The sequence below is a fragment of the Temnothorax nylanderi genome, unplaced genomic scaffold (assembly GCF_030848795.1).
Source record: "Temnothorax nylanderi isolate EJ_2023f unplaced genomic scaffold, tnyl_v1.0 TNYL_tig0410_pilon, whole genome shotgun sequence".
Classification (NCBI taxonomy): domain Eukaryota; kingdom Metazoa; phylum Arthropoda; class Insecta; order Hymenoptera; family Formicidae; genus Temnothorax; species Temnothorax nylanderi.
This window is the reverse complement of record NW_027249472.1, coordinates 107,966-119,304: the sequence shown is the minus strand read 5'-3', so window position 1 is coordinate 119,304 and position 11,339 is coordinate 107,966. Positions and strand designations below refer to the sequence as shown.

Below are 11,339 nucleotides of genomic sequence, written 5' to 3'. Positions count from 1 at the left end.
TATAAAATCTGTTTTACAATTAAATTTTGCTAACTCAACAACCAAACTAATCATATGTAACGGATTAATTAAATATCCTCCTAGAGATCTCCGTTCTATTATAATCGGTGAAATGCACTGTTCGCCTACCGGAGGACACCGAGGCGTTACAAAGACATATCATAGAATTAAGCATAAATATTATTGGGAAAATTTAAAAGCCGACGTTCAACAATATATACAGCAATGCTTACAATGTCAATTGAAAAAATTAGTGCGAGTAAAGACTAAACAACCTATAATAATTACTGACACACCAGGATCTTCTTTCGATAAAGTAGCAATGGATATCGTAGGACCTCTGTCCAAAACCGAAAGAGGCAACGAATATATTTTAACTTTACAAGATCAATTAACTAAATTTTGCATGGGAGTACCCATACCAGATCAATCTTCCGAAACAATAGCGGAAGCCTTCGTGGACAGATTTATTTGTGTATTAGGGGCACCTAAAGCAATATTAACCGACCAAGGAAGAAATTTTATTAGCGATTTAATGAAAAAGATTACTAAAATATTCAGAATTCGCAAATTTCGCACAACTGCCTTTCACCCTCAATCAAACGGATCATTAGAAAGATCACATTATGCATTAGGAGAATATCTTAAACAATATGCAAATGAGCAAAAGCAGTGGGATAGATGGATTAGTCTTGCAATGTTTAATTATAATACCAGCATACATGAAGCGACAAAACATACCCCGTACGAATTAGTTTTCGGTAAAATAGCAAGGATCCCATCAAACGAGCCTCTGGCTCCAGAAGATAAATTAGGAAATTACAACGAATATTTAATAAATCTCGTCACGCAACTTCACACCATATACAGACGAACGCTCGTGAAAACGTCGTCGAAGCTAAATTCAAATCCAAGAGACACTACGACAAAAAAATTAACCCTCGAACCTTTAAACCTGGAGACCACGTGTTTTTGCTAAAAGGGCCTAAGCCAGGTAAATTTGGAGATCAATATACTGGACCTCATGAAATCCTAGAAATACTGAATAAAAACAACGTGAAAATCAGAATCAAGAAAAATAGCCGAGTTGTACACCCCAACCGATTGCGAATTTCTCATATCAAACCAGTTAACGAATAAACAAATAAATAAATGAATAAATAAATAAATAAATAAATAAATAAAAAGATACAATATACTATAAAGACAACTCAATAAGGTCATATAAATTTCAGATGGATCCCCGGATTAAAGGAATAACCGCAATATTAATAATAATCATATGGATACGCCAAACTTACGGAATAATAGGATATGACTGTACTTCCCCAACTGCGAATTTAACAACTTTATCATTAATGAACGTTGAAGAATGCGATATTCCACTACCGAAGGTCACATCCAGCCAAACCTTCATACAATTATTACAGCTCAACGAATTCGAATTTGTAAAAGTGATACAATGCAAGGTCGAAATCGATCGTTCGATCAGAAAATGTGGAATGTTTTCTCATAATTCGGATGTTCTTAATGGAAAATATGCATATATACACGAAGTGAGCAGGGAAGCCTGCATACGAATGCATACTTATGGAACCCTCGAATTTAAGGGAACATATATAATGGCACTAAAACCTAATCAGACCACCAGTCGCCCAGCGACCCTAACTGGCGTTGTGGACGCCGACGGAAAATGTTCCGGAGGATCCTATTCAGACCTTTACGGAACATGGACGAACGTTCTCGTACAGGCAACTGTCACAATCACCCTGCAAGATTACATCGCTAACGTAAAACTGAGCACTAACCGTATACATCTTAGATCAGGAGTGGCCTGTGATTTTAGTACCACCAGATGCACCGACATAGAAGGAGGAAATACCTTTTGGGAACCTATACCTAACGACACCTGTAAATTCACCTCATATAGCACCTTGTATAAAGGTTACGCAGAAAAAGTAATCGATAACGTAAACGAGCACTCTCAAACCGCTTATACTGTGAATGCTCAAGATACAGTCTTTGCTTTAACCAGCACTGGAAAATACTCAGCATGTGGATATACGCTCATTCGAACTGAACACCCAAAATTAGTAATTTGGGAAACCTCACCCGAAATGGACATTGCTAAACGAACCGGCCGCGTAGAAAATCTCGACCTTTTTACTTATATTCAAAATTCAAAATTCGTTTACGTAGAAAAGCACATCCGTAACCAGATAAATCAACTATACAGGAACATCTTACTACAACAATGTAACCTTGAGTTAAAAATGTTGCAAAACGCTTTGGCAATAGCTACACAATCCCCCGACATCTTCGCCTATCATTTTATGAAGGGACCTGGATATATGGCCCTTCTAGCAGGCGAAGTAATCCACATAATAAAATGCGTTCCAGTCGAGGTAAAATTAATCCACACTCAAGAATGCTACGAGCAACTCCCAGTAATGTTTAATAACAAGACCTCCTTCCTAACACCTCAAACACACATACTACTACGACAGGGAACACAAATCAATTGTAATTCTTTCGCACCTCCTATGTACCTTTTGGGAGACTCTTGGTATAAAATTATGCCAAGGACAGTAGAAACATTAGCACCTACGGTCATAAAACCCATGATCAAAACCACCTGGAGGTACGTTAGCCCTGGAGCACTCGCTACCAGCGGCATATACACACAAAAGGATCTGGAAGATCTAAAAGATCACATAATGTTTCCCGCTGAGCGACCCGCTGTCCTTAACACCGTAGCAAGAGGAGTAATGGGAGAATCAACCCTGTTGAATGGAGGATCGTTCGCCAACCTAATCGACGAGGCTTCAATCGAAAAAATTGCACTCTCAGCCTGGGAAAATTTCTGGAGCAAATTTTTAATCTTTGACAATATTAGCGCTGGCCTGCTTGGAATATATCTTTTTATAAGAGCCATTAAATTAATATTAGATACACTTGTACATGGATATGCTCTTCATACAGTATATGGGTGGTCAATATATCTAATAGGAGCAATATGGGACTCATTGACTCAGCTTTTATTACACCTGGAACGGGGAAGGCCTAAAACTAAAAATGCCAATGTTCCGAAAGATGATCCGGAACAAGGAACGTCAGCTAGCGCACCACTCCATGATCTTGAATGGCAGGCAAATGTCCAGCCTGTCGAGTCAATGAACGGAAAATCGGAACACGCCTATCCTTCTCTACCCTTGAAAGAGAGTACCTATACTTTCGAACTCAAGTGGTAAAATAAAAAAAATAAAAAAGGGGGGACACAAAGGGAAAAGGGACGAATTGCATGACACCTCATTATCTATCATTAACGCCCTGCCCCTATAATCGCATGCTGCGACATGCAGATAATCTAACAACGAATTCTTTGTAGCCGAAGCCATGGAAATCAAGTGCATCAACACTAGCTTGTTGACCCGCGGCCCGCTCAAGGTAAAGGTCATCCGGGTGGACTCTCCCACCTTCCTATGGGTCCATCTTGAGAATTCGCGTGAGGACCTCGACGAGCTCGTCGAGGACCTAACGCGGAGAATGATGCGTAGGAGCGAGTTCCTCCACCTCCCGCCTGACGAAATTGTGCCCGAAACGGAGGTCGCTGTTTGTGAGAGGAGACGGTGGCAGAGGGGCCTCGTGCTCCAAGTTGAAAGAGAGGACCGGGTTACGGTTGCCCTCAGAGACTGGGGCCGCGCTGTCCAGCGGCCCATGTTCGAGATTTACACCCTCGAGGATCGTTTTCGCGAGCTAGAGTGGCCGGTCATCCCCTGTAGTTTAGCCCACCTCCGACCACTCGAAGGAAAGCTGCGATGGTCCCATCGCCCTAACGAAACACCTAGTTGAAAAAAGAGAGGGATGGATCGAGATCCGGCAGCCGGTCAAGGACGAAGCCGCCATCATCGACTTCCGAGCGAAGCCCGAGGGCAAAGACGAGACGCGAGACCTGGCGAAATTGCTCGTGCAAATGGGATGTGCCCAGCACAGCGATTTCGAAGAGGTGGTAACCATCCCTGGGATTATCCCCTCCATTTATTTGTAAAAACAGAAAATCCCAACGAGCAAGATAGAGCGAGTCCATTGTAACCCTTTTTTTGCGTCGTAATTATTTCTTTATTTTGCGCTCGCTCTAGCAAATAATTTTAGACTCTTAATTTTACCTTTTCTTATTATCACATGTTTGCGTTTAACGTAGTATTTAACCTATTAGTCCTAATCATAATTTTAATTTCATAAATCATAACAAGTCTTTCTTCACCATCTTTTTACTACCATATGTTTTACGTACACTTTTATAATTCTTATTTCATAATTCCAATCCTATAATTTGTAATAAAATTTTTTTTTACGCTTATAATAACCATATGTATTCATAATCGTATTTTGGACGATAAACAAGTTTTGCGCCTGATTTCGATGTATACGAATTAATCTTTTATTTTTTTTACCTTTTATAACCTAGATTAAGCTTCACTATGTTCCCTTCTTCTTAAGACCTTACACTGATAGACCGTCGTGAGACAGGTTAGTTTTACCCTACTGATGACCAGTCATTGCGATAGTAATCCTGCTCAGTACGAGAGGAACCGCAGGTTCGGACATTTGGTTCACGCACTCGGTCGAGCGGCCGGTGGTGCGAAGCTACCATCCGTGGGATTATGCCTGAACGCCTCTAAGGCCGTATCCTCTCTAGTCAAAGGTGGAAATGATATCTCTAGGAGTCTCGTGAGTCGAAAGGCTCAAAACAATGTGACACACTACTAGGCGGCCGGTCCTCGCGGGCCGGTCGTCGCACAAGCCCGGTTTGCCGTACGGCGCCTCTGTCCGTCGTCGGGATCTCACCGCTTACGACGGCACGGCGTCTAACGGTCGAACATGAGTTTCGCGAGTTCGATGTCGAGACTCGGAATCGTCTGTAGACGACTTAGGTTCCCTGATAAAAAATAAATACAAGTAGCATAAAAATAATAGCCAGCTGACTGTCAAATAAGTACGAGGCTCCGGCACATTCCCCTCCTTGAATTATCTAATGCAAGAAAAGGCAACTAGAGAATCAAATTAAACAAAAAAATATATGTGCCGACTACCAACGGCAACCCGATGAGTTATTCCGTTTGAGAATTTCATCTATTTTATTGTAACTTGCCACCAATGCTATGCAAAACGACTGCTAGACGAAATCTAGCTAGCCCCTCGTCGTCCTTGGCGATGTAATCCATAAGGATACCATGCCGAACCAGACGAGTACATAGCAATCCAGCTATAGTTAAATGGCAAGTGCTAAACCGGCGATATGTCACAAATACATAAAAGTTGTCGGCAAGCCGGAAAGGCATACAAAAACAAGGAGTTTTGGGGCTGGCGCATGGGTCAGTTGAAAAACTGCCACAAAAAAAAGGGGACGCCTCGGGACGGACGACAGCCACGTGGACAATCCACTCTAGCTAGTAATGGCACAATTATTGCCCCCATTAAAAAAAGAAAAGGCAGCCTCACATAAACCGAAATCTTGCGCGTTGCGAATAACATTAAGACATTATCAAATTTAATAAAAAAATATATATGCGTATACAATAAATATTCCTCTTGCGTCTGAATGTGCATGTAAATCAGAATTACCATTCTCTAAAATCTTTGATCTAACAGTCCAATACGTGCACATGCAGGCAACAGCATAAACCAGAAGGACGAAAGAATAGAGGAAGGGGTTATGGAGGTCGCCTTTTTCTTTCCTCCTTTTCTAAACAGAAACCGAGACCAAACCCTTCAAAAAAAAAAAAGGGATAAAGAAGCTTGCGAAAAACGGAAATCGTTTCTCAATCATTTAGCCTGCAAATGTTGTGTTACACACCCCCAACATTTGTCTAAGGCGGGGGGTGTTACGTCCTGCGAACTCCACGATTTCCCTTTTTCGCGGAAATTCCTATGGGCCTAAGATAGGCCTTAAGATTATGATAGGTAAACTGAGCACGGACGGTTATCGATCGGCGAGTGAGGCTCCTCACATTCCTTTTTTTTATGACCAAAATACCTATTTGCCTGGGCAACTAAAAGCAACCTTCCAGATGACAAACTACTGACAGACGGGACATGCGAGATCGGGTTTTTATCAACTTTGTCTGGCCTATAACTATAAACCCGGCGACACGACGCGCAAAAGGGGCCCTTAAGGGGATCCTATAGTGAAGGCCGAACTTCCTTGATGTCGATAATGTCGAACATTTTTAATTCCGTTCTAATTCGTTTTCTATCATTTTCTATATTACCGGCCTATATCTGCCCTTGTCTAACGAGAGGCATCTGTCCTTGTTTCGATTGCTGCGCCATCTCTCGCTACACGCCATACTGCTCTTCTTGTCATTCCGCATGTATATTTGCATGTGTAAAAGTTAAAACAATGACACTTTTTTTTAGACTTCTATCGTAGTTGTAATTGCACGATATTGTTCTTCAATGTTTTCCCTAGAGGGCTAGATTCTCATTTTGTATATATAAACTGCAGTATTTTTGTATAACTAAATATTGTCGTCAGTGACAGCTCTATGTGCCCAAATTTTTAATTTTTTTTTCGTTTTGGAAGTTAAAACCGATCTAGCCCTCTACATTTTTGTGCGTACTTTAATTCTAGACCAAATTTTTGCAATTCCGTAAAGCCAATTAAAAGTGGTTTTGTTTTAACTAAATGTCGGTAATTATTGCCACTATAGGATCCCCTTAATCCCAGACGGAGTCTGCTTAGGATCTTTATTGCATGGCGCGACTAGCTCAAATTGCCCGCGCAATGTTTCGACAAACAGAAACGAGATCTAAAACGTGCTTTTGGAAATCTTGTAAGAGCACGTGGCGGAAGTCTGTTTGCAATAAAAATGCAATTAAGATTGGAAGGATATACGTCGTCTGTCAGTAATTCGAGCAGGGTCGCAAGATAAATAAGGGACCCTAATAAAAGAGAAATCGGCGATAGTCGAAAACAAATGAGTCACTGGAAGAGGCGATGGGTTGCACCCCCAACAAGACAGTGGGGGCCTTACGAGGGGACTCACCAATGGAAAACCGGAAAAGTCGATAACCGTCTCTAGCTTTCTAGGATAGGCGAAAACTTAAGATCTGCCTCTTGGGTGAGAAACATCTCGCCGAATAAGAAATCCCTTAAACAATAATTAGAAGCATCCCACCAACCAGAAGTTCCCAAAACGAAAACCAGACACCTCCCACAACAAAATCCACCCTTTCCATCTTTGGAACTTTCCTATATAAATCGCGACATCACGGGACTCCCTCTCTGAGTTCAGCTCCTCTTCTCGAACTTCTGACTTGTCGCTAGAACCTCGGTCCCTTCGAGTGTAAGCCTTAGTCTCCGCAACTCCAAATTAAGTTGTGCGCGCTAAAATTACGAGTGCTCACCGAGGAGCCGGGAATCATCAGATCCAGTTATTCTACTGCAACTTGATCAGCGCCAAGTAGTAAGTCGTATACACTTCTTCCATTACCCTTATTTCCTTGTGTTCGGAAAGTCTCTCGGGTACATGTTCCTCCAAATCCTCTAGCCCCTTTTGATTTCTCATTACTTCCGAATTAGCTGATTATTCCGGCGGACTCGGAGTAATCTTCTCTCCCTATTACTTCCGAGTTAACTGATTATTTCGGCGGACTTGGAGTAATCTTCTCCCCCTATTACTTCCGAATTAGCTGAATTATCAGCGAACTCGGGATAATCTTTCTTTATTGTTTCGGGATTAGCCGATTCATCGGTGGACCCGGGATAATCTTTCTATTGTTTCGAGATTATCCGATTTATCGGTGGACTCGGGATAATCCTTTATTGTTTCGGGATTAGCCGATTTATCGGCGGACTCGGGATAGTCTTCTATTGTTTCGGGATTAGCCGATTTATCGGTGGACTCGAGATAGTCTTCTATTGTTTCGAGATTAGCCGATTTATCGGTGGACTTGGAATAAACCTTCTCCCTATTAATTCGAGTTAGCTGACTCGTCAGTGGACTCAAGGTATTCTGTTGATTCCTTTAATCTCCAAGACCCGAGGTGACTTCCCCGAAATTAACGAACTTAATATTTAACAATCCGCTAACTTGTAGTGGATTCGGGCGGTCCCACCCGCAAGAGGTCAAAAAAACGCCGCGAAACACGAGAGGAATCGGCGGAATAAGCGGGCGCGAAGGGAGGAACAAATCAACGCCGATCCTCCGCGTCTCGCCACTCCACCGCCTCCACCCGCTCACCCGGAAGAGCCGCCATCGCCGCCTCCCCCTAATTCGCCCTCTCGCCCCCTTTCATACCGCGTGATTCCCGATACTCCCGACTCCTCGCCCCTGTTCAAACCCTCCTGTTCCCCGATTCGCCCTGTTTGTCGCGTGGTTCCTTATCGCGTGGTCCCCGATACACCCGATCCTGCCTCCCTGCTCGAACCATCATATTCCCCGGTTCGCCCCGGGGAACTTTCCACACCACCATCCCCAACGCCGTCAACCGCCTCGACCATTGACATTCTCGAGGAAATGGTCGATCCCGAAATAGTCACCTTAGATTAACAATCATTTTTCATGCATAAATTCTTGTCCCTCTGTTTTCACCACGCAAACATTTCTTTATATTTTATTCTTAATTACGACTTAATTTAGTTCCAAATACACATATACACCACACTTAGCTAAATTCATGTAATTCCAATCCTAACCTAATTGTAATAATAGCGGGCAGGATGTGCATTGAATAGGTTTCCCCTTCAAAGATCCTGCCCGATCACCCCCGCACCAATGTATCACCCGCGAAGACTACACACATTCACATACACTCTATCGCTAAATCTATCTTAAATGTTTTCAATCTCCCGTTTAATTTGCCTGGTTCGCATCTATTGTAATATCGACAGTTCCCTTAACTTGAATGTATAATAAATGTTTTTATTTATGTTAAATATAAATTTCCATTTATTTATTATCTAAGACCTCACCCGCTACACCTCCACTTCTCGAAATCGCACGAGGTCCGATCCTGAGTTAAAGGGATTGAATTCCCTGACTCGAAAGAGGACCTACGATCGCACCGCTCACGGAAGGCGTCCTAGCGTCCCTACGGACGTTGACCCTTCCTGAGTCATAAAAGTGCGTTCGGCTCGCGCCACGCGCCGCAAAGCGTGTACCTGCGAGCAACATTATAAAGCATCTGGTTGCGTCCTTCCGTACCCCTGCTCCACTGGATAGCCTTTTCTTCGCTTCCCAGTTTTCTTACTCTATTCCCGGGGTTGGACGTAACAATATATATATATATATATATACATACATATATACATATATATATATATATATATATATATATATATGTATGTATTTCTGTTATTGTATATACATATATATGTAAACAAAAAAAAAGGGGCTAGCAGATATTTCGGACTTACTATTGCTGACGGTGATCTCGGGATGTAACGTCTCTGGGTCAGTAATCGCGGCGGTAAAGCTGGATCGAGGATTCTTTTGGACCCTTTGTTCAGTACTGTGACGCGATGATATTGACGCGCACAGAATTTAGTTATAATAAAGTTGACAGCGGAGGTCGAGACCAGAAGCGATTGTATTATGAATCCCGTGGACGCGGACTCTACTGTTTAGAGTTTCGGAATGAACCGGTGTCCCGCTGTCGCGGATTATATATGATTTTTAGGGATGGGTTATCAAGGAATATGTCTCAACCTTTTGGTGGGTGACCTGTTTTTCGATGATGACTCTTGTTAGTCATCGATTGAAAAACATGTTTTTTTTACGGATCGAGACGCTAGATTTCGAAATTTCTATTGTCTCGTCCTTATCTGTTTTCGTCTAGCGTGAAGTGTTTTTCCCGAATTTTCCCCGGGAGTGTATATGACGGCCCGCTCTTCTATTGACCGGCGGCGCAGGTTTCACAATTTCTCACGGATCGAGACGCTAGATCTCGAAATTTCTATCGTCTCGTTTTATCTGTTATTGTCTGGCGTCAAGTGTTTTTCATGAATTTTCCCTGGGAATGACGGCCTGACCGGCTATTGACCGGCGGCACAGGTTTCATAATTAATATACGTATTTGTTTTATTTGATGTCGGAAAGAATGATGATTCATTATCATCAGTAACCCGGACGCCGATCGACAAATATTATTCGATTTTCGTCATCCCAAGAACAATTCTGTTAGAAAAACATCTTACGAAGGGTTTTTATGAAAGAAGGAAATCGCGAAGTCCACAGGACGTAACAATCCTATTCAGACCTTTTCGGAACATGGACGAATGTTCTCGTACAGGCAACTGTCACGAGCACTAACCGTATACATCTTAGCCTGTGGAGTAGCCTGTGATTTTAGCACCACCAAATGCACCGACATAGAAGGAGGAAATACCTTTTGGGATCCTATACCTGACGATTCCTGTAAATTTACCTCGTATAGCGAATTGTATAGAGGTTACGCAGAAAAGGTAATCGACATATTGTTAACGAACACTCTCAAATCGCTTATACTGTGAACGCTCAGGACACAGTTTTTGCTTTAACCAGCACTGGCAAATACTCAGCATGTGGATACACGCACATTCGAACCGAACATCCAAAATTAGTAATTTCGGAAACCTTACCTGAAATGGACATTCCTAAACGTACCGGGCGCGTAGCCAATCTCGACCTTTTTACTTATATGAATTCAAAATTCGTTTACGTAGAAAAACACATCTGTGGCCAGATTAATCAACTATACAGAAACGTCTTATTACAACAATGTAATCTCGAGTTAAAAATGATGCATAACGCTTTGGCAATAGCTACACGATCCCCCGATATCTTCACATATCACTTTATGAAGGGACCTGGATATATGGCTCTTTTGGCAGGCAAAGTAATTCACATAATACAATGCGTTCCAGTAGAAGTAAAAATAATTCACACTCAAGAATGTTATGAGCAGCCGGTAATGTTTAACAATGAGACGTACTTCTTAACACCGAAAACACACATATTATTACGGGAGGGAACACAGATCAATTGCAATTTATTTGCACCTCCCATGTACCTCCTTGGAGACTCTTGGTATAAAATTATGCCAAGACCTGTGGAAACACTGGCACCTACCGTCATAAAATCCATGACTAAACCTACCTGGAAATACGTTAGCCCCGGAGCACTTACTACCAGCGGCATATATACACAAAAGGATTTGGAACATCTAAAGGACCACATAATGTTTCCCGCTGAGAGACCCGCCGTACTTAACGCCGGCTTAACACCGTAGCAAAAGGACTAATGGGGCAATCAACCGTGTTGCGTGGAGGATCGATTGCCAATTTAATCAATGAA

The 11,339-nt window shown here is 42.3% G+C and overlaps 1 protein-coding gene across 1 annotated transcript; it reads left to right on the top strand.

The window, feature by feature from the left end:
• The first annotated feature begins 350 nt into the window (after positions 1-350).
• On the top strand, positions 351-3,379 carry LOC139782419 (uncharacterized). Its single transcript, XM_071721445.1, has one exon. The coding sequence runs from the start codon at positions 1,236-1,238 to the stop codon at positions 3,249-3,251; it is 2,016 nt and encodes a 671-aa protein (XP_071577546.1). The 5' UTR covers positions 351-1,235; the 3' UTR covers positions 3,252-3,379.
• Positions 3,380-11,339: the final 7,960 nt, after the last annotated feature.

What these genes read in the sequence shown, in the direction of transcription:
- LOC139782419 (XM_071721445.1), top strand. Translation starts at nt 1,236, where the DNA reads ATGGATCCCCGGATTAAAGGAATAACCGCAATATTAATAATAATCATA.